The 24,242-nt window shown below is 45.3% G+C and overlaps 1 protein-coding gene across 1 annotated transcript in view; it reads left to right on the forward strand.

Moving 5' to 3' along the window:
• The window catches only part of ARHGAP39 (Rho GTPase activating protein 39), an 854,292-nt gene that overhangs the window by 731,722 nt on the left and 98,328 nt on the right, over positions 1-24,242 (forward strand). The window contains exon 7 of the mRNA XM_078686621.1: positions 3,309-3,508. Within this exon, the coding sequence (XP_078542747.1) occupies positions 3,309-3,508 (200 nt within the window). The remainder of the gene's footprint in view (positions 1-3,308; positions 3,509-24,242) is intronic.

Genomic DNA, 24,242 nt, shown 5'->3' on the forward strand with positions numbered 1-24,242 from the left:
GTGACATTTAATTTACAGGCCCTGTGTAAACTTTGTACAATATATTAGGTTCTGATTGGTAAGTTAAATGAGCCCTTCAGGAGCATACCAATTTACTTGTTGAAATGAGTCAGCAGGGGTAAAGTGCACAGAGTTCTATAGCCAGCAAAAATAGGGCTCAGCAAAAAGGCCTACATATTCGAGGCTGGCCCTGAATATATGTCCCAATTTCCACCCCTCTACCTGCCCATTGCAGTAAAAAAAGTCTTACAACCATTTACCACTGCCCACCTCTGAATCCTACAAAACCTCTATAAAGCCCCTACTACTCTGTATTCAACCTCACTCCTGAGCTCTAAAACAACTTTACTGCCCTTACTACCCTCTTCCTTAGCCCACACCAGAACACTAAAACCTCTTTAAAACCCTTAACACCCAGAACCCTTATAAACATAAACATGTTTTTCACATTTTACTCTAATTATTGTGCGGAGTGTAAATAACAATAAAACATAATTGCACTCTGTAACTACATGCTTGTCTTTCTATTTCACTTCAAAACTATGCAGTTGCATACATTTATCGGAATCTGTGGCTCGCAGACCATGGGCAATTTGTTTAGAGTCCATAGAAAGTCCCAAAGGCTATCCCTTCCCCCCTCCTTGAAATTTTGTGTCTCCAACACCTCTGTCTTAGTCTCCCATGTATCTCTCAGGTATTCATTGGTCTAGTGCTAAATGGGGCCCCTGAAGGGTTGAGGGGCCCCTGATGGATGGAGGGTCCTCCTGCACTGCAGGGGTCTGTGTTACACTCCTGCCCCACACCTAGAGTTGTGTGGAAGTTTGTGTAACACCACTGACTGTAGCGTTATTTTAATCTGGTTGCCATTTTGTTCAGATCTAGGAACCGTACAGTTGGTTTGTGCATGTTAGTATCTGATTGTGTGAGGGTAGCACAGAGTTTTTCCAATACTTAAATGTTTTTGGACGTTAGTTTGAAAGTAATAGTATTTTGATCCAGGTACAGATTTTTTTAAGTGTTTTGTGTGTCTGGGTGAATGTGCTGAAGGACTTTTCCATCTTTTCTTTGGCTTGATGGTAGGTTGTTCCTAGCTGAACCTGTACAGACTGCTTCCTATGCATGCATGTCTCCCCTTTGAAGTTTTGAAATGACTATCCTGCAGTGGTGCTTTAGTAATGCAGTGCTTGACACTCCTGCCATTGGGTTTGTTTTGGTGGCCGTGACATCCTCTGCTGTAGATTCTTATGCAGAACATTGATGCTGGTCATTCTGAAGGGTTCTGATAGGTGTTGGAGCATCCTAACTCCCGGGGTATAGTAGCCCCTCCATTGTGACGAGGACATTGCAGGTCACCAAGGAATATCCCAACCAGCTAGAGCAGTAGGGTCTTATCCACTGACTGTCAATTATTTGTATTCAGCTTCACTTGATGCAAACTTACTTTATGTGGATAGTGTACAAATCTGGCATGGATCCAGCCACCATGGACGTTCCTGAAATAGAGTAACAATGCAGAGGCAGAGCTTCCTTGTGCTGTAAGGATGCAAGGGACTACAGTAAGGATGCTTCGGGCTGGAGTAAGGATGTTGGGACTGAAATAAGTATTCTAGGCAGTGTACTAAGGGTACTTGGGACTGCAAAATGTATGCTTGGGACTGCTGCTAAGGACTGCAATATTGATTTTAAGGACTGTATTAAGGATGTTTTTAACTTTTATTCTGCATTCTCAATGGAAATCAAATATGAGGGTCCCCTAAAGTTTTATGGAAGAACACATTTGGAGTGGAGAGCAATGTGAGCTAATTTATAAAAGAAAATAAATAAAACTGCTAGTACAGTGGGTCCTGGAGACATACATTCTAGCACTGTACTGAGGAATACAAAAAAGTGATGGGTGGAATTCTTGAATTAATCTCAGCCACTGGTAGTTACTCGGGCCTCTGAACCATTTTGGCCCTGTCAGCAGGGTGCAGCTTAGTTCCAGTAGCACAGTGAGCATAAGATTCCGCAGAGTTCAGTGATCTGGCGGAAATATGCATGTTGTGCTGCTTGCACTGCAATTTAGTGCTAATAGCGTGAGCAGTGCCGAAAAATCTGTGCGAATGGCACCATGTGGTACGCAAGGGCACACATCCATTCGAGTTGATTGTGCTGCCACTCGAGTGGAACATCTACTTGAAAAGCAGCAAATCTACCCGAGAAGCAGCCCTCACACCACCACTGCTCACGTTAGAGAATGGTGCTAGGGGACGCCAAATTGCCGTCGTTTTTTTGTAGCCTTGCGGGGGTAAAATCTGCCACACAGCTGTTGGCAGAATTTGCCCAGAACTCCACGTTATAAGAGTAACACAGAGTTGCCAAATTCCGACAATTCAGCAGGCCCACACCCTACGCAAGACCCATGTCTGGACGTACCTTTAGGTTGTCGCAGTGAGGATTACAAAAACTGATGGGTGTAATGGTTGAATTAATCTCAGCTGCTGTTAATTTCTGGGGCCACAACTAAGTCCATCACCCTGCAGGATTTTTCTGTTCCCATAAGGTACAGCGTCAGTTCTGATTTGCATAAGGCGGGCTTCTTTCTATAGTGCCATGGTGATGGCTGAAAAACGATGAGCGGGAATGCTGGTCTTGCGATCGCCAGTGGCTGAGATTAATAGTCGTTTTCTAGCCATGACCCTTTTGTTTCATCCTAGCACTGTACAGCAGGTGCAGCTGGGTAGCTTTTTTAGGGCCACTAAAACATGTTAAATGTTACGAGAACTTCGCATAGCATTATTACACAAGATTAATTTTCTATCTCAAATGGTTGATAATCGATAATTCACAGATTTGGTATTGTTTTTAGTTAATCCTAGGTTTAGAAAATAGTCTTATTTGTGAAACCACTATGACTTACCATATGAAATTATATTTTCTTTTGAGACTTGAGTTATTTTAGAAAATTGAGCAAACCTAAAGCTTAATTTAGCACAGACTTGGAGACTAAAATCGAGAGAGTCTTTGCTGTTTTTTCATTGCATTTTGGCTCCTTGCTTATATAAATACAGTCCAGGGTTATGTATTTTAGTGTATTGTCCTGAGAATCCATAAAGTATTTATTGGATCTCATTGGTCTTCTTCTGGTTGCATTAAACAATACATTGTTTTATTCTGGGGTGACTTGGGGTGCTGAGGGTTCTCGATTACAATATGTTTCGGCCATTTATTCACTGAGCGACAAAGAAGCTGAATCACAATTGGAATAATGTATGGGCAGCGTTTGATTGTTCTCACTGACATGATTTTTTTGGATTCTCCCAATAAAGGGCCTCAAGAAGCCTGTTCTTGAAGAGATCAAGCATGCGAGGAACGCTGTTTTTAGCCCATCGATGTTCAGCAGCTCGCTACAAGAGGTGATGACCATGCAGAAGGAGCGGTACCCGGACCGACAGCTGCCTTGGGTACAGACCAGGCTTTCGGAGGAGGTGCTGGCCCTCAACGGAGACCAGACCGAGGGCATCTTCAGGTAGAGTAGATAATCTTGTGGTCAAGGTCTACGCTTGTATCATTGTGAGATGGGGCTGCTGGCGCGTTCATGGCTGTCTACTAAACAGTTTCTCAGCTGGCTTCTCAGGTTCAGCGTCTACCTACATGAACCATGGTCCAGCACACCACAAAGATAACTATGTGGAGGAAAACAAATGGCTGCCCATCATGAAATCTTATATAAATACAAGTATTTCTGTAGCATAAACTACACCTCAAACAACAAGCAAGAGGACTTTGCAAATGATGAACCCTAATAGGAATGTTAGCAAAGTTCCAAGTGAGAAGCAATACAAGACAGCAAAGCATTACGGTATTGTGTAGATTAAAAAAAAAAGAAAATTGTTACTTTTTTTGTATTACTGTGTTATGATCCTGGGAGAGAATATAGGTATTTTTAACTGTTTGACACATTTTGGTAAGTCCAGTTGAAAGCACAGCTCTACAGGCAGAGATGATCATATTTTCAGTGGAAAAATGACCATAGGAAGGTTTGTGTGGAGAAGGTTTTTTTTGTTGCTCTAAGCAAAGTATTGTTTACTGGTAAACTAGTGTATTTTTCCAGCTCGATCATTCGACTTTCATGTTGAACACTAATTAAGCATTATTATCCCCTGCTTTCGGGTGTAAACAGAGGATCAAACTCTATGCAAATGGTATTAACTCTTGGTAATTGCCCGTCACTCAACTATTGACCGGAGCCCAAGGCGAAGGCGCTTAACCCCTTGGGTGCTCATGACGAGCTGAGCTCGTCATGAGCTCCGCCGCTCCGGTGCTCATGACGAGCTGAGCTCGTCATGACCGCGCCCGTCCCGTGGAACGCTCGCACGCTGGGCTGATTCCCCTGCTGTGCTGAACGTTCCATGGGAACGGGTGTGACCATGACGAGCTCACCTCGTCATGAGCACCGGGGCGCTGTACGCGCCCCCCCAACCCCCAGCACAGCGGGGGAATGTGCCCCGCAGCCAAGGGGTTAATGGCGGGATGAAATAGTAAACATTATTTTTTATAGGAACGTTTTTATTGGGTTTCCTAGGTGTATAATACGACATGCAGCGCACACTACAGTGAAATTAAAAGCTGCTAACGGTTTAAGAGATGGGCCGATAAGGGTATTACTACCCACCCCCCGCAAATACACAAATAACCCACCCCCCTAATTACAGAAATAAAAACACACACAGATGGTCGGGGTCCGTTGATCTGGCAGGAGGATTCCGGTTCAGGGATGTGGTGAGCTGGTCGGTGGTGATCTTGTTCCAGCTCCTGCGGGGAGCCTGTTGCGGGTGGTGGTGAGTTGTGGTCCTTCTGTTGTTGAAGTGGACGCAGCTGTGGTCTGTCCAGTGGAGTCCGGTGGAGTGGCTGAAGGAGACGTACTTGCTGGAGGAGAAGACTCGGTCAAGCGTGTGTCCAGCGTAGTGGGTGGGGTGTTTACCAGTTGCTTGAGTCCGAGGTTGGCGAGGTTGTCCAGTAGGGTGGTGGTGTTGTTGTCGTTGTTGTTCTCCAGGTGGAAGTTGAGGTCCCCTAGGAGGATGTAGTCAGCGGAGGCGAGGGCGTGTGGGCTGACGAAGTCTGCGATGTCTTCGCTGAATTGTGTGCGGGGTCCTGGGGGTCTGTAGATGAGGGTGCCTCTGAGAATGGTCTTGGGGTCGGTGTGTATCTGGAAGTGAAGATGTTCGGCGGCTGTGAGGGTATCGTCGGAGTTGGTCGTGATGCGGATGGTGTTCTTGTGGACAATGGCGATGCCTCCTCCTGTCTGGTTGACGCGGTCTCTCCGGGTGATCTTGTATCCGTCCGGGATGGCTATGGCGATGTTGGGCGCTGAGGAGGCGTTCATCCAGGTTTCCGTGAGGAAGGCGACGTCTGGAGCTGTGGTGACGAGCAGGTTCCATAGTTCCACGGCGTGTCTGTGGACGGAGCGGGTGTTGAGCAGGATGCACTTCAGGTGGTTGCTGTTGGTGCTCGGCTTGGCGGGTGCTGGTGCGGTGCATGTCCTGATGCAGGTGAACTTGCAGGATTGGCTGCTGAAGGGTCCGTGGGTGCGTCCTGGGGTGGCTCGGTGGCAATCCGGGATCCGACCGGTGTTGAGTGCGTTGAGGGTGGCGGCGTCGTATGCCCGGCGGGAGGGGTGGCATCTGTGGGGGCCAGGGGGTCTGGCGCTGGGCGCGGACGGGGGCAGACGGGCTTGCCTTTGGCGCGCAAGGGCGCGCCCGCTGCGCGTGAACGCTCCGCGTACGTGCGGACTCCGCCATAAATGGCGTAGTGGGAGGGGCGGAGTGAGAGGAAGGAGCAGCTGGGAGGCGGGAGCGGGGTGGCGCCGGGAGGGGATCGGGTACTCGGCAGCAGGGGGGCGGGGGCCGCAGGGGAGCAGCGGCAGGGAGCGGGGAGGGCGAGGAGACGGCGAGAAGCCCAGGGAAGAACCAAGGCAAAAAACCAAAGAACAACCAAGGAGAAACCAAAAGTCTAGAAACAAGCTCAGGGACAGAAGCACTGGGAGCGAGCAGGGACAGTCAGGTGGGGGCACCAAGCACACTCACGGGGAGGCGCGCTGCGGGTGGAGCGACCGTCACTGACCACAGTCAGGTCAGGTCACAGCTCCCCGTCGCGCTTACCGCCACCTAAGTGATCCGGAGGGAGGGAGGAGCAGCTGGGAGGCGGGAGCGGGGTGGCGCGGGGAAGGGATCGGGTACTCGGCAGCAAGGGGGGGGGCGGGGGCCGCAGGGGAGCAGCGGCAGGGAGCGGGGAGGGCGAGGAGACGGCGAGAAGCCCAGGGAAGAACCAAGGCAAAAAACCAAAGAACAACCAAGGAGAAACCAAAAGTCTAGAAACAAGCTCAGGGACAGAAGCACTGGGAGCGAGCAGGGACAGGCAGGTGGGGGCACCGGGCACACTCACGGGGAGGCGCGCGGCGGGTGGAGCGACCGTCACCGACCACAGTCAGGTCAGGTCACTTAATATAATAATCCTCTGAGGATGGATACATATTTGCATAGCGGCCCCTGGCAGGGATTTTGGCGGCCTCCGGCTCTGTTCCACTTCCAAACACCCTGACCCCCCCGCCCCCTCTTCACTGGCCTCCGCGCTCCGCCCGGACCCCCTCTTCCGGGGCCCCCTACCTATGCTCCCTGCCCTGGGCGGCCATGAGCCTAGAGCCGCCCCTGTTGTCCTCCTCTTTCTCGCTACTCTGTTGGATTTCTCCGCTCAGTGTCGCGCCTCGTTTGCTCACCATATAGACTAGCCGAATTGAAATTTCAATTGATCAAGTAAGCTCACCACTGCTGTGCCATTTGTATTGGATTTCTATTTCCTAATTACACCGCATCTATTTCCTCCTGAAACTAAGTATCAAGAAATGTTACAAGGATACTCTTAAGCTTTTAATTGTCTTCAGCCCTATCTTTATGCAATTTTACGATCGCTTATTCATTATGCATGCAAAGCTTCTTCCACAAGATCGTGAAATGTACCACTCTGTACTCTCCTTTTGGCTTCTATCAGCTTTTCATAATCGGCCACATGCATCAATGTTGACGTTTGCGAATCCTTAATTGCGAAAATTAAGGAATCGCAATTAAGAATTCGCAAACGGCAATGCATCAAAATTTCGCAAATATTTTTGCAATTTCTTATTCTTCCTTAATTGCGATTCTCAATTTGCGAATCGCAATTAAGGAATCCCATTCCCATTGATTCCTATGGGCCAAGAGGCCCATAGGAATCAATGGGAAGGCATTCACAATTTGCGATTTTCAATTTGCGAATCGCAAATTGAAAATGCAATTTCAAGGGTGATGGGGGGGGGGGTCCAAAGAACCCCTCCCTGCACCCCTGAAATTAAACTGAAGTGCAATTTACACACACACATGTGTGTGTGTAAAATGCAACTTTCAAAAATGCAAATTTCTGCATGTTTGAACGTTTTCGGTAAATTAGCATGAAGTCCAACTTCATGCTAATTTACCTCTAACAAATTGCGAATTCGCAATTTTGAAATGATCATGCATTGCATTTAAGAAATCTCAAATTGCGATTTCTTAAATGCAATCGCAATTTTAGAAATCGCAACATAATTGCGATTTCTAAAATTGCGAAAACATTATGCATTCCAATTTTGACAATTGCATTCGCAAACAGCCGAAAATTGCGATTCGCACCGTTTGCGAATGCAATTATCAATGATGCATGTGGGCAAATAATTCAATAGAACATTTTTAAACAAAAAAACTATATTACAGGTAGCATAGTTACTGATAAATACAACATTTTCTGACTGATATAGTATCGATCATTGCTGTTAAGTATGTGCTGACAACCTCTTCCTATCAGCCTTACCCCCTTTTCACTTTGATATATATCTGGCCGATCACCTTGTAAATGTGCAAATATCTTGATATCTGTATTGTTTCGAAAATATATGGCTCTAGCATTGGACTGTTATTTTTTTTTTTTTTTTTTATAAAACCTTTATTGTACAGAAGGCGCTCACAGATAAGGGCCTACAACCCACCGGGCCGGCCACCACAATAAAGCGACATACGAGGCAATACAGGAAAGACAACAGGATTTCTAAATAGCTCATATGGAAGGCAAAGGTAGCAAGTCTTTGAGTCACCATCACGGACAGGATAAGAGTAGGTTAATTTTATAATTGAAAATAGGGTATCGCAGGATAATAACAGTCTGTAAAGTCCAGAGGGCCGTGGTGAGCCGTGAGCAAGCCGAGGTCTCGAATACAGGAAAAGACCAAAAGAACAGTACATTTTTGGCAAAGGCAGAACGTGAGTCCCACATCAAGAACAATCACAATCGCTGCTCAACACCCTCCCACCACTACCAGGGCACATAATAATAAAACAGCGAAAAATACGGTTACAAAACTAAAAGCCCTCCGTTTCAACAACCCAAGGGAGGAAAAAGGAAAATGGGGGGGGGAAAGGGAAAATAAGGGAGGAAGAGGACATCGGAAAAAGGGGAGGGGAAAGTAAGTAAGGGCGCAGCCTCAGCGCATGTCCCCCACGGCTAACAAAGCACCCAATACTAAGTCGGCACATGGAACTAGTGGCAACAGGAGAAATGAATGCGTAGTAAACCGTGACAGCAGATATACCAAAAGGGCCATGCCAGCACAAACACCCCGGGGGGCTACGCGCCGACACCGCGCCACGAAATTAGGGGATACATGAGAGCCATAGAACCAAAAAGAGGAACAAGGGAAGATACAATAAAATAGACCCCCCCCACCACCCCGCACAGCCCACCCTGCACCCCTGCAGAAGGCTATGGCCTACCCCCCAGCAGCGTGCCTGTCGCCCTAATTAGAACCCGAAATATAGAAGAATATAGAAAGAAAGAATCACGTAGACGAAAAAGGGGGGGGGGGAGGGAAAACAGGGAAAAACAGCGGGAGAGGAGCCACATAATCAAAACCCCCTGCAGCTCCCACCCCCCCGCCCAAAAATACTCAGAGCCCACGGGAAGATAGTAAACACACGGATAAGCTCCAGGAACGTAAAGAAGTATCAAACATAATCATACAATTATGAACGGATCACCCAACCATACCACAAAATAACAGTCCACAGAGGCAAGATCAGCTCAACCCTGTCCTCGTATAGTGTAGCTCCTATCATCCCAATAGGCTCTGCGCATTGGAATAATACCTACAGCAGTAAAGGCCTATGCCAGACGTTAACTAGGTCTACTACTGTCGATACTAGACTTAAAGTTTTGGGTTTGCCAGCTTAGCTCAGAGTTCACTAGAAACTTTCTCGAATGTTCAGGTAGGACTTAACTTCCCTGATTAGACAAGAAGGGATTTAGTTTCTGACAACCATAGAACATGACAACTTTGCTCTCCCCTAATCAAGAGTAAATCTCGAGAGTCGTGTGAACAAAAGGCAATTATTTTACTCAGTCAGTACGTGCATTCTTAGTCTCATCAGATTGTAGAGAAAAGGAAGAGACGGGCGTGTTCAATAAAAAGGTGTTATTTATTGATCAGTCTCTTTTCTCGTACAAGAGAAATGGATCGATATTATTGCAATACTTATAGTTAAGTAAAGTGCATACATTAAAAGCAATAGTACAAAGTAATACTGTAAAAACATTGATATGGTTTCTAAGCCATAAGATGTTTTAAAATGAATAAAATATATTACATACACGTATACATTTGACTAAACGTACTCAACTGGTGTTTCTAGATACGCCTACCCCGTGTACCTGACCTAAGTCTAATACGTGGGCGGGAATAGAAAGTTACAGTTTAAGTTAAGTTTGTTTTTGCCAAGTGAATAACTAAAGAATTCTCTGTGAGGGGTTATTCAGTTCTGTACCTGGAAGTTAGGATGAATGAGGAATGGTATCTCTCTCTCTGGTCTCGATATTCCAGGCGGCCTGCGAGGGCTACCCAGAAACGCCGGGGCTGGATTCTCGGCAGGAGAAAGCAGCGCGTCTCTCAGCGCGTCAGGAAGGCGGGGCTGCTGCCAGCGGGGTCTGCTCTGCTCTTGGCTTCGGCAAGTATGGCTGCTCCGTCTCGTCACCACGCGTGTGTTTGCATAGGGCAAGATCGGTAATATTTATACCTTTAAGGTGCCGAGATTGACGTAAGGATGGACATAGATACGTCAATAAAGATGTCATACGACTTGCTCGTTAGCACATTCTTTTACTAAAGTTCTCGGTGAAATCAAAACAATGGCCGCAGGGTTTTGCCCAGGTTGTCATAGGTTTGATTTGTTATGAGAACTCCGTATGCCTTATCAGGGGCTGGAGGAATATCGCTTGTCTAATTAGATCGCAAGCGTTATGACCTAATCAGATAACACGTTCCTGTGCCGTAGTGTGACTGCGTCAGATAACGGTATCTGCATCATGGGGATTTTCTGCCTCATGGGCTGACTGCTAGTTAACTTGTTGGTTTGTTTAACTAGAATAGGGTCAGGAATAGGGGGATCGATTCAGAACCTATAGGAATACATGACACCCACTCCACGCTAACTATGGACATATTTACTAATCTAGGCATAGTATAACATAGTACAACATACTATAGAGTAGTGTGTATACCTTACCACCCCAAAATACATAAATGCATTTTGAATTTTTTTTTCAAATATACGGAAAAATTGCAAACATATATATTGTATGCACTCAAGCTGTAGAATAATGCCAAGGTAATCGCATTTGTATACATTATTGCTTATTTGGTATATCATAATTTACACATGAAATGGCTCTTAAAATAATACAGAAAAAAGGTTCGAGACCATTCCATCACAAAATAAAATAATTATGAACATGCCAGCGGGCAGCTAATGTCTATAAGCTATCTAAAAAAATTTTTTAGAAACCTTAGTTCTTTAAGAATAGTTCTTACTTTAAGCAGAAGACAGTGTCCCGAAAAATATGAAAAAATATTTTTGGGCTGCTGAAAAATTGCTGTCCGTGAACTGGATGGAAAATCTGTTCATGTGACTTTATTTTTAAAGTTGAAGGCCGAATTCAGGGAACGCCGTGTGCGAGCTTGCTCAAAAGTTTCTATTTCTGTTCTGGAGAGAACATCATATCATTTAGGCTTTCGAAAAAACTGTCAACAGCTTCCTGGGAAAGTTCCACTAACTCGGAAATAGGTGTAATCATGCATTCGTGCGCATGATTGTCTCCATTGACATTCTGATTTGCATTACTGACAGAAGGTCGTACCTGTTCAATGCTGCTTTTATCTTGAACTTCACTACCCATCAATCGTAGTGGTGAAGCTTCCACGAATGCCGTCATCAGGATTGGTAGCCTTTGAGGGCAGCACAAAGCATGAACCTTGATCGGGCTCAACAATGTTTCTGCATCCATCGGCGCATCCGATTGTAGCGTCAGACAGGTGTCTAACACGCATTCTTCTCCGCATAGCAGACATCTTAGTACAGGTAAAACACATCTTTGCCACATTGGTCGAAATGATAGAAACCAAGTCATGTTCAGGTCTCTAAGCCGGGAGAGTCCCAGGATTTTTGATATCCGGTCCCGGTATCCAATGGCTAGGATTGTTTCTTCCCTTGTCGCAAGAGTTTTGTCTGTGACATGGGTTGCCATAACGAAAAATAAGGACTAGGAATAGGATTCCTGCAATTAGTCCCAAGATCAGGGGAAGTCCGGCAAAAATCGAATGGACGAAATCTGGAAAAATACCCAGTATGGCTTTGAATGGTGTTAATGCCATCGAAAATACTGTCTTAAATACCTTTGAGACCCCATTGGTATCAGAAATATTTAAGATTTCATTCAGGATTTCCGCGAAATGTACGGGGGAATTAGTTGATAATAATGTATGTATCTCTGCAGTCGTCCTTGCGACTTGTAGATCATACGTTTCTTTTGATGACGAGAGCCTGGTAGGCGTCTGAAGAAGGACTGTTTTCATTCTGCTTAAAGTATCTATTCGAATAGAAGTAATTTTCAAATCGGGCCATGCCCTTGCCTCCCTGTCTGGGAAGGAGCTGGGGAACAATGAGCGTCCACAGCACTTGACCTTCGCAGTCGTAGTTATAGATAAGGAGTCCCGGGCATAAGACTACAACATCTGCGGTCTACAATAAGAATGTAACTCCCATTATAGAGTCTTTGAAAGAATGGTTCTGTTTCAGTTGCAGGTGCGCCTTGCTGGTGACATGAAAGGTTGTATGAATTCCCTTCACAGGCTCCATGCAAACTAATTCCGTTACACAGAAGTGTGCCACTTAGTGACATCGCACAATTGTTGCCACTAAGAAACACTTTCTGTCCTTTATTACTGACACATGCATGTGAATAGGGTAGGTTCCAAGTTGTTTTAAGGTACCCCTTTCCCAATTTCTCGTACATGCCAGCCTGTATATATTGTTGGCAGTATTGAAACCTGAAGGTTGAGATTGGAATATTTATTATTCCATGTATTATCCATTCACTGACAGGTCGTTCTGACATTGTCATTGGTAATCTTTCTAGTTTTTCAATGCTCAAGATTGTATAATCAGCACCCTTTTGCGCCATACCGATTTGTCTATCAGTAAGGTTAAAGATTTGGAATAGTGACGTTGTGTTGATTAAACGCCAAGGCACATAGCCTGAACGCAGGTTTTGTAACGTCCAGCCAAGCTGTACAATAGAGCGCAATTGTGACTGACCGTGTTGTAATAACAGTAAGTCTTGCGATAATATATCGATTGCTGACGACACAATGCTGTCCAAAGAAAAAATTCTGGAGGACAGAGTCATTAACCCATTGTCCACTACAGAAAGTGATTTTTCCAAATTAATACGGTCAATTTCCCGTATTCTCTCTGCTGTTTCAATTTGAGTAACCTTCCAGGCCTCATTGTATGCTGCATATACAGAGGCTGCTATGAAACGTTTTTGACGCTGTTTGCGTGGTCCCAAAGTGAAATCACGCAAGTCAGCACCATCAGTAAGTAAAGTTAGGTGTTGCTTAATTTCTGCCAGTGTGGAAGTTTGTAGCCACTGAAGGCATAATTTGCCCACACTGTAGGTTGTTATTATCCCTGGGTGATGTCTTTGAGGATATCTAGGGTCTGGCCTGGTCATTTTGAACCCCTGTGTTTTGTTCAGGAATCTGTCTTGACAGTTATTTGTATCTGTGGGCCAGATCAACCATTGTTTCCAATCAGGATGTGTTCTGTTTTGGTTTAATATATGGTTTACGTCTATCTCTTCATCTGTATCAGAGTTATTGCTAAACATTGTTGGCTTTGGAATAGACGGTTTATTTAAATCTTTGATTTTGGCTAGACCAAGACAGGTGGTTTGTTGAACAGTGTCATTTAAAAATATCATTTGTTCTGGGATCATACAGGCTCTAAACAAAGCTTCTATACCCTGTACTTGCCATTCTTTTGTACCCCAAACACTTTTCAATTCAACATTTTTGTCCCAATAATCAAAACCAAAAGTATTCATTTTTTCAAAGAATGAGTCTGAATATAACAATTTTGTGTTGGTTATCATAGTCTTGGTTCCTGTCTTGTTCGACAATTTAAAATAGAATGCTTCAGCATTACTTGTGTTAAAACCTGAAAAGTATGAATATTTGTCGTATACGGTTCTTGAGCTCCCTTTTGGAGGTGTTGCACAATGTTCCCATTGATTATAATTTAAAACATTTCTAGGTTGTGCAGATCTATGTAAAAAGTGGTTACCATAGTGGTTATAGCAATACATACTATCATAATTTGTAGAACCCTGCAAATAATCATGTTTGGTAAATTTAGCAGACATTACTAAGTCAGACATCATATTATTAATGCTTTCGAAGTCCCAATCATCAGCAAATGAGTTTGGTTTTGCAAAGTCACTCAAGGAGATCTAATTTGGTGTGGATATTTCAGGATCTCGACCGGACCATAAATTTCATAGTCAGTGTTGTCCCAGGCTACCCCACCAGGTATCGGATTGGCTGTGAAGTTGGCTGAAGAAAGTTCTCTTTTCTCGACGTGTGAAGATGTGTGTGGTTTGAGGATCAAGTTGATTTTCTGACTTGCTGTGTCCATTTTAGCATATTTTCCCTCAATGAAGCGTCCCAAAGTTAGTATCATGATGAGCCAAAGTATGAGGATAAATGCACCAAAACCCACCCAAAATTCAATCCATGGAGAAATCAGATATGTTTCTTTCAGTTGTTTCAAAAGTTCCTTAGCTTTATCTTTAAAGCTTTTTGATGATGGCTGTGTCTTTGATTCACTGAAGCCTTCAGAGGAATCATCGAAATTTATGAAGTAGCCGGATGCAGTTCTGTCAATTGTTCCAATTGCTTCAGGATTTTTGTTTCTTGCATTTTCACTTGGTACTTCATTATAGATTGGTGTGTCTCTGCTAAATGTTTTTATTTGGGTTTTCAGAGGTCTGAGTTCTATTGCATTGTTGCATAGTCCTTGTTGTTCTTCTGTAGGCGTTTCGAATGTGATGAGCCTCTTTGTTAGGACCTCTGTACTGGTAGCAAACCTTGGTGTTCTGCTACTTATTGGGAGTCCACTTGGCCTACTGTTTGTTATCGGCCACATGATTGTGGTTTTACCAGGTCGATGGATACAACTCGGTTCTCCTTTTTACCAGCAAGCGGCGGTAGTACAACTGATCTTGTCCCGTTGACAGAGAAGACAGGAACTGCTTTTCTGTAAGAAGGCCCAAATTCCTTCTTTACCGCGATCTTTTCCCTTACTAGATCCCCGACTTTTGGAATCCAGACAGGTCTTGCTGGGACAGGTGGTGGTTCTTCAGTGGTTGTTGGCTGTTGTTTCAACTTTATGTTGCTCAGGTCTTTTCTTGTTTTGTTTAAGTCCTGCAAAATAGCCAAACGGTCTTTGATATCAAAGCTTTTTTCTTTCACCACTGAAGTCTGACTATCAATGTCAGAGATCATCATCCTAGTTCCAAATAATAATTCGTACGCACTGAATCCCTTCAGAGAATTTCTTGGCAGGTTATTGAGACTACGTTGGACACTTATTAGATGTTTGACCCACCCAGCCCCCGAACCTAATATCCTTTCCGCTATAGATTGCTTTATGCCTTGGTTTTTTCTTTACACCATCCCGTACCCTCAGGAAGGAAGTGAGAAGATTCCCGCTGGACTATGCTCATTTGGCCATGTTTCCCCCCAGGCCGGAGGGCTTGAGTGAAAACAATGGTCAAACGTAGCATGCTCTTAGTGTATATGCCATTTAGACTCGCAAATCTCTGTATAACAGTCCGGACGTCAGCCGAGTGCTGGTGATCTACATTATAAGTGGAACTAGCCTGTATATGTTAATCGCAACCCTTCCTTCTTACTCCTGATTTTTCCTGGAGTAGAACGATGAGGTATTAAACTGTTTCTCTCCCCACTGCGATCTCTGTTGCAGTCTGGGCAGCGTTTTACAAACATGGTATGACGCAGGCTCATGCCTGGCCACCAGTACCGTGATTGTAATTCTTCCAGAGAATCTTTTAATTTAAGGTGTCTGAGACCCTCGCCCATATGTGCGTCTGCGATTAACAAGTTTCTCCTGTCCATGTTTGGAATCACTCTATCCCCCACTCCAGGGATTCGAGCAAAAGGGACGGAGTTTGCATCGATTATGTATGTATAATTGAGTGGATAGTTGATCGGTAACGCTGAGCAGTCGCCTTTTGATGACGTTTTCACCGCCAGCACTGTTTCACCGTCAATGTATTTTAATGTACGCTTTTTTCGAACTACGGGAGCCGATTTAGTGGCTGCCGCTGCGGCTGTTTCAGCCAATGAATTCCCTGCAACGTGAACGCCATCACGCTGATGACTCAGTGAGTGTGTCACGTGAGCCTTTGGTAGTTCTTTTTGTAAAAGAGCTATTTGTTCCCAGAGCAGTTTCTGCTTTATTGGTGCATCTGTGTCATCTTTGTAACCGTTCTGAATCCATGTCTGCAAATCGCTGTTATATGATTTGACGCAGTAATATGAATCTGACACTATGAGTGTCGGGAATTCGCGATCCGCATTATCTAACGCCATTTTCAATGCTATTATTTCAGTCTGTTGTTCTGAATTAGTTTCTACTGAGTGTGATTTTGTTAATAGAGGTTTTAGTTTACCTCCGCGCCACACTTCTTTTGTAATCTCACATGTGGGGTTGTATGCTTGTTCTCCCCAAACGGAGGGTTGAGCATGTCCGTCTGTATAGATTACACAGGCGTAGTGTCGTAAAGGCAGAATGTCGATCGGCAGAGGATATGTTTTTTCATATTCTAGATTTTTTAATTCTTCTAGCTCTGGATCAAAGTAGTAGTATACTTTGTCCGTTGTAATTGAATTCACCCATTGTATCCATTCTGGATCCAATGTTGTTGTTGGTAAATTACACGGTGTTGTCAATGCCTCAAAGGCTGACTCAGCTGTTCTGACTGTGACATGTCTACCGTCAGCTATGTCTTTTTCTCTAGCTATTGCGGTTTGAACTGCATGAACAATTTTTTCTTTGTTGCTGAATTTCTGTTCAGCTTCTGTGTACTTGTGTGATTTGAATGCAATTGGTACCTTTTCTCCCTCATTAGAGGTCAGGTATGTGAATCCGCATCTCCCTGGGATGACTCGAATCACAAGATTGCGTGTGTTATCACGTGTTTCTAATTTTGTTTTAATTAGCATGTCTGTTTGTAAGGATCTCAAAATTTCTGTGTGTATTTGAGTCCAATTGGATCTTTTAAAATCTGGTTTAATTAGATCATAAAGGGGTTTGACCCTTTCTGCGTAATTTGCAATGTATGTTCTTCCGAAATTTAGGAAGCCTAGAATTGACTGTAAGTTTTTTAGTGTTCTAGGTGCTTGGAGTACGGCACATTTCTCTAGGAAATTGTCTGCCAGGCTTTTGCCTTCACTTGATAATTCATATCCTAAGAACAGGACTGTCAGATGGGCAATTCTGGATTTTTTAAAGTTGAATTTGTAACCCTCTGCTGCGAACCCAAGTATTATGGTGTTCACTCTCTTCAAGTGAGTCTCCAAGTCATCATCTGTTAAGTAAATGTCATCGACATAAGATAATGCTTCATCATCATATAGTTGTAGTAATTCTGTTACCCTCGCGGAGAATACCCCCGGGCTGTTCTTGTACCCCTGGGCTAACCGACAGAATTGTTTTTGAGTGCCATTTACTGAGAATGCAGTTAAATATCTGCTCTCTGGTGCTATGTTCTGACAAAAGAATCCATTAGAGATGTCTAATGTTGTTTTGTATTTTTTGCGCACTATGTTATTCATTAGTGCAGCACTGTGTGAGTTTTGCACTGCAAAAGTTTTGCAACATGTGTTAAGGTGTCGGTAATCCAAAACTAGACGATATGAATTGTCTGGTTTGGAGACCGGAAACAAAGGGTTGTTCATTTGTGAGGTGCAAGTTTCAATCACCCCCTGGTATTCTAGCTGATCTAGTATTTCATTTACCTGTTTTTTAGCTTCTTGCTTAATTGGGTACTGCCTTTGTGCAGTAGGTTGTGATTTTAGCTGGATTTTGTGAGGAGGGAAGTCCTCATCCCATCCTACATGATTTTTATATAAAGCAGGAGCTAGAGCCACTGCCCACTTTCTAGCAAGTGTGTATTTTTTATGAATTGGAATTTGATTTGAGAAGGCAGGCATAATTATTTCTTCGCCATGAGGGCACTCCCTAACAAACTCTGGTGGCCAGTCTTTTTCAGCTAGAAGGATGTCATAGCCCTCGGAGAGGTTATCCCAAAATAGTCCCCTTATTTTCCTAGTCTTATCTCCCTCTATACGTAATGTTATCTCGTATATCTTATGAGGTTTGCTAACCCTGGTGTCTGCAGTTTCCACTTGAAGATATTCATTCGTGTCCACTGTCTCCAGATGATTCATAAGGACTTTGCGAGCTATGCTCACTTCTGCTGCGCTGTCTAGCATTGTCTGAGCCCATTCCCCGTTTTTCAGTTGTGTCCTCAGTATTCTCGGCATTGTTAACTACCTTGATACTGGCTACCTTCTTTTTTGGAAATTGTAATTTCTTTTTTAGCTGAGCAGGTTCCTTGTCTTTGGACTTGGCGTGCTCTTCTCTTTGTTCTGATCGTCCTCTTCTTTCCGATTTCTGCGAGGAATTCTGAAAAGATTGAGAGGGACGGGTATCAATGTCTTGATATCTATCAGGTTTTTTTTATATTATCCCTATTTCTAAGGTTATATCTTTTCCCAGAGGGGTCACTCTGAGGTGACCTGTGTCTTTGGTTCGGAGATTTTTCTCTTCGCCTAGGAGACCTTCCTCGGGACTGGAATTTCTTTTCTTTAGGATTGAATTGTTTGTTTCCATCCCAGTTCTTTTTTGGTGAATTATTATTAAAAAAATAATTTTTCTGGACTTTCAATCAGTTGCGGTTTTACTGGTATTCCACCTAAACTATCTCTACCTAGTTCCTCATAGGATTTTTCTATGATTCTGGCAATTTCAGCTGGTTGGTCTGCTATATCTGTCTCTTTTAACCTCTGGCGGATCGCCACGTTTGCTGCTTCACCTTTTATGTTGGCTAGTAATATAGCCGAGACCTGCTTGAAGTCTTTCAGTAATTTCATACCAAGAGTTAAAGCGGGTTCCGGACCATATTCGTTTTGAATTTGTTTTAGCACATCTGGTATTACCGAGATGGATGGAACACCGTGCGTTTTTGTGTAGATGGAAGCAAAGACTGTACCCCAAGTGTCACAGTCCTCAATGTGTGGTGCGATTCCCATTGGAAGACATATAGTCAGAATCCTGTGTTTTTCTAGCGGGGTGGTGTCAGGAAACACCGCCTCTATTTGGGTAATTTTCTGTGCCAACCAGAATGGTATTTGTTCCCGTTTAGCCGGTACTTTACCTAGGCAGGATTGGATGTTCTGTGGTGTAATTTTATTTGTGTTCCCCTGGTGAGGGGTCAGCTGTGGAAGTTTAATCGCTGGCTGAATTGTTGAAGTCCGCATTACATATTGGACTAATTGTCTATGAATTTTTATTAATTGTTTTAGCTGTATTAACAGCTCTCCTGTAGACATCCCTTCGATGTCTGGGTGTGGTGTGTATCCGGCTAGGACCGGCCACGTTGCTCCTGGTCTACCTAAAGGACCGAGCCTGGTGATGTGATTATTGTGTTTTAGGGCGCCATCAAATAAGAGCAAATGCTCTTGAAATTTGAGTGGTACTTCCACCTCCTCGAAAGGAGTGTACGTTTCAGGAGGTTCCTCTATTTTGTAATAGTGGAAGTACTTTGTTACAGCATTTGCTGCTGGAAAATGTATCCATGAATAATATACCTCTGTCTGCCGATATTCGTGTGCCTCAATTACGAATATGACTGTGCCACCTCTAGGTGTCAGTCCATTTTCTATAAGTTTTAGAGTTATAGATCTCCTTTTGATGACCGGGATGAGTATTATCTCTGCGGCTGCTGCTTGCATGCTAGCATCAGCTGCTGCGAGTTCAGTTGCTAATCTAATTGCCTCTCTTTCATCCTCATTGTCTGACATTTTACTGTCCAAAAGGTTATTTTGTTAGTTTGCAGATCAGGTTTCTTATGGAAACAAAGATTAGATGCACAATATTTTGGAACTGTTTATCCTTCAACGTTGACTAAACCAAGAACCATACATAGGAGTTCCCTCCTGCGAGGTCTGGCGGATATAACCTTTCACCCACTCCAGACGTCTTTGGAGTATTTGGGAAAAGGGTCTGAGTGAGAAAGCACGACTGAGTTACTCTAAATGTCTTACGTTAGTTTTATCGCCCTTTCCAAACGCGTTGGGCGCCATGTAGTGTAGCTCCTATCATCCCAATAGGCTCTGCGCATTGGAATAATACCTACAGCAGTAAAGGCCTAGGCCAGACGTTAACTAGGTCTACTACTGTCGATACTAGACTTAAAGTTTTGGGTTTGCCAGCTTAGCTCAGAGTTCACTAGAAACTTTCTCGAATGTTCAAGGAGGACTTAACTTCCCTGATTAGACAAGAAGGGATTTAGTTTCTGACAACCATAGAACATGACAACTTTGCTCTCCCCTAATCAAGAGTAAATCTCGAGAGTCGTGTGAACAAAAGGCAATTATTTTACTCAGTCAGTACGTGCATTCTTAGTCTCATCAGATTGTAGAGAAAAGGAAGAGACGGGCGTGTTCAATAAAAAGGTGTTATTTATTGATCAGTCTCTTTTGTCGTACAAGAGAAATGGATCGATATTATTGCAATACTTATAGTTAAGTAAAGTGCATACATTAAAAGCAATAGTACAAAGTAATACTGTAAAAACATTGATATGGTTTCTAAGCCATAAGATGTTTTAAAATGAATAAAATATATTACATACACGTATACATTTGACTAAACGTACTCAACTGGTGTTTCTAGATACGCCTACCCCGTGTACCTGACCTAAGTCTAATACGTGGGCGGGAATAGAAAGTTACAGTTTAAGTTAAGTTTGTTTTTGCCAAGTGAATAACTAAAGAATTCTCTGTGAGGGGTTATTCAGTTCTGTACCTGGAAGTTAGGATGAATGAGGAATGGTATCTCTCTCTCTGGTCTCGATATTCCAGGCGGCCTGCGAGGGCTACCCAGAAACGCCGGGGCTGGATTCTCGGCAGGAGAAAGCAGTGCGTCTCTCAGTGCGTCAGGAAGGCGGGGCTGCTGCCAGCGGGGTCTGCTCTGCTCTTGGCTTCGGCAAGTATGGCTGCTCCGTCTCGTCACCACGCGTGTGTTTGCATAGGGCAAGATCGGTAATATTTATACCTTTAAGGTGCCGAGATTGACGTAAGGATGGACATAGATACGTCAATAAAGATGTCATACGACTTGCTCGTTAGCACATTCTTTTACTAAAGTTCTCGGTGAAATCAAAACAATGGCCGCAGGGTTTTGCCCAGGTTGTCATAGGTTTGATTTGTTATGAGAACTCCGTATGCCTTATCAGGGGCTGGAGGAATATCGCTTGTCTAATTAGATCGCAAGCGTTATGACCTAATCAGATAACACGTTCCTGTGCCGTAGTGTGACTGCGTCAGATAACGGTATCTGCATCATGGGGATTTTCTGCCTCATGGGCTGACTGCTAGTTAACTTGTTGGTTTGTTTAACTAGAATAGGGTCAGGAATAGAGGGATCGATTCAGAACCTATAGGAATACATGACACTCGTTTTTCACCAACTGTAGTAGTCCGACGAACCAGGAACCAGATCGCATTGAACCGGAGGTGAAGAACAGGGATTCGAATCAAAAAAACAGTCAAGTTATAGCGATCGCGTCCCGGATGATCCAGAAAGTACAGTAACCACCTCAGGCAAAGCAGGCACAGTTCCGATTGGAATACGGAGAAAGCCGGTCCAGCGGCGCAGTCACAGGATCTTCGTTCGGCCATGTTAGGCAAAAGAGGAAAAGGAGACCCATCGAGGTCGGTCAATACGGGATCCGGCTGGCGAACCTCCAGAGCAAAAGGAGGCACAGGATGAAGAAGGGGAGCGGACCCCCGGACGTCGACACCAACAGCAGCCTCCAGGTCCACGACCCCAAGGAAAGTTCCGGCAGCACACAACAGAGATGACGCCGCACAAACCGAGGGGGGTCCGGCAGGCCCAGCCAAGGGACCTCTCTCCAGGATGGCGATAGGTGCGGCTATGGGCGCCCCCCAGGAGCGCAGGGCGGCCAGGATGTCGCCAAGTGTAGGATCACCTTTGCAGTATTCAGAAAACGAGCCGTGCGGCGGACCCGCTATGCCGGTCCCAGCGAGGCCGAGAGTCATGGGGCCGGCCGCCATCTTAGAAGCCCGGCGGGGCCGCTGCAAACACTGACCCCCGCCCGGATATCAGCGGGGCAAAACAGGATACCGGCAACCACCAGCGGAGGTGCCTCCAGGGCAGGAAGGGAAGCCACCAGAAGAAGGCGATGCGCCGGCACCCCACACGCCGCCGGCACCGTTCTCCGAGTCCGGGCGGAGGAACTCAAAATGGCCGGGCCGGAGAACAAAGGGGAGACGAGCCAGATGTACGGTTAATCCCGTCCATGGAAGTCAGCGCCCCAACACCAGGCTGCAGGACCGCCGGACCAGGCCCGGGAGGCCGCAAGCGGTCTATTAGCACATCGCCCCCTCCGACCGACTCCACACCACCACCCAGGGCCGGCCACCGCGCCCCGTCCAGCCCGGGCGCCGCCAGGGAGTGCCAGGCCCGGCCGCTCCGGAGGCCCCGAAGCAGACAGGGGCGTAACTCAGGATCCGTGACACCCAGGAGCCACCGGAGCAAACGGTAAGTGCCTGTGAGTTATCGTCGTTCCACTGCACATCGTGGAATACTTCCCAGGGCAGGATAAAGTACAGGATATGTGTTGCAGACAGGAGAGTGAACGGAGCCGAGCTAAAACGCGGCCATCTCGGACGCGAGCTTGGCTCCTCCCCCCCATTGGACTGTTATTGGCAGTGCTCTGCAAAGCAATGGATGTGAATCAGGCCAATGAATGTCTGTCTCCATCTAGCGCTCCCAAATTTTATATTGATGTAAGAATGCATTTGCTACAATTCCTGTTTTGCAGCATTGCTGTCTCTGAAATATTGATGAGTAGAAAACGTGATAATGCAGGATTGCCATTGTGAAGCTTATACACATTGTAATAATTACCTTTATATTTTAGTAGTGCTTGTACTTTAAAGATGTCTGCTGGCCCTAGCAAATCACCATTATTACCTCTATATCTGGCACTTCTCCTAATTGATTTTGAGAAGGCCTTTGACTCCGTAGATTGGCAGTACTTGGAGGATGTATTGGTCGAAATCGGCCTGGGCCAACATTTCCGCAAATTGGTTAAGGTCTTGTACTCTCGACCTCAAGCGCAAGTGCTCATCAATGGAGCACTATCGGAGATGTTCCCCAATAGGAGGAGTCTGAGGCAGGATTGCCCCTTTTCGTCCCTCCTTTTTGCCCTGGCGATGGAGCCCCTGGCATGCCTCATTCGATCCGACGACCTAATTCAGGGATGGAAGTGGCAAGACTTTAGAGGAAGACAAAATCACCTTGTACGCAGATGTCCTGCTCTTCCTCGCAGAACCAGCTCAGTCTGGCCCCCACTGCCTCCGGGCGTTTCATTCCTTCGGACAGGTCTCCGGCCTGCGACTGAATCCAAGCAAATCTGTCCTGGTCCCCCTACATAGATCAGGAGATTGCTTTGACTGGCCTAGACGCGCTTTGCGCTCGACTAATCAAGGTCTGGTCTGTGTCCCTCGAGTTAAGAAAGCGAGGGCAGGGGGTCGTTCCTTTGGCCTCTTGGCGGCCAAGCTGTGGAACTCCCTTCCAGCAAGCATCCGAGCCACCCCCAACCTTCTGACGTTTCGAAAATCTTTGAAGACTTGGCTGTTCCCTACTATTTGATATCCGTCGCTCGCTGTGTCTCCCTGTTTCTTGTCTGGTGTCTGGTTGCGCTGGGATGCCTCGTCGCTGAGGCAGCCATGCGCATTACAAATCCTGAAATAAATAAATAAATAAATACACAATACCTATTATGCGGCAATTGTCTAATAAAAACTGGGAATCTGGGTCGCATTGCTCCCTGACCTCGCCTGGTCACTCAATGTTACCCCATTAGTTAAGAGAGCCAGAGAAGACCTCCGTAAGTGGCAAACACTACCACTTAACCCCCTAGGGAGAGTTGCCCTTTTCAAAATGATGATCCTCCCCAGATTCCTCTACATGATCCAAAACACCCCATTCCACTTCCCACAGACTTTTTTCAGAGAACTGGACAGTCTAGCCACTAAGTTTCTCTGGGATGGGCGGAGACCCCGAATGGCCTTATCCCAATGTCGGATCCCACCCTTTGACGGAGGCATGGCATGACCAATTTAGATCTGTGCCACCTGGCAACCCGCCTACTCACACTGCATGCCCGGTTTAATGGGTGCTGGTCTGACCCAACGTACAGAATCGAACTGAACGACCTAGGCCTTCCCAGGATCGAGGCGATGATGTACGGGGGCCTATACCCAGAACTTTGCCTGTGGTGACACAAGCAGTTCTCCTGACCTGGCACACTTCTCTAAGCCATACCCAGTGGATGAACAAACTGATCCAATGCACACCGCTCGGGCAAGGCACTTGGCTTAAGGAAGTCAGTGAATTGGAGGGGTTCCTGGCGTGGGACCGGATTGGTATCTCTCAGATGGGGACGTGTGGGCCAGCGACCATATGCGC

The sequence above is a fragment of the Lissotriton helveticus genome, chromosome 4_1, assembly GCF_964261635.1.
Source record: "Lissotriton helveticus chromosome 4_1, aLisHel1.1, whole genome shotgun sequence".
NCBI classification, from domain to species: Eukaryota; Metazoa; Chordata; class Amphibia; order Caudata; family Salamandridae; genus Lissotriton; species Lissotriton helveticus.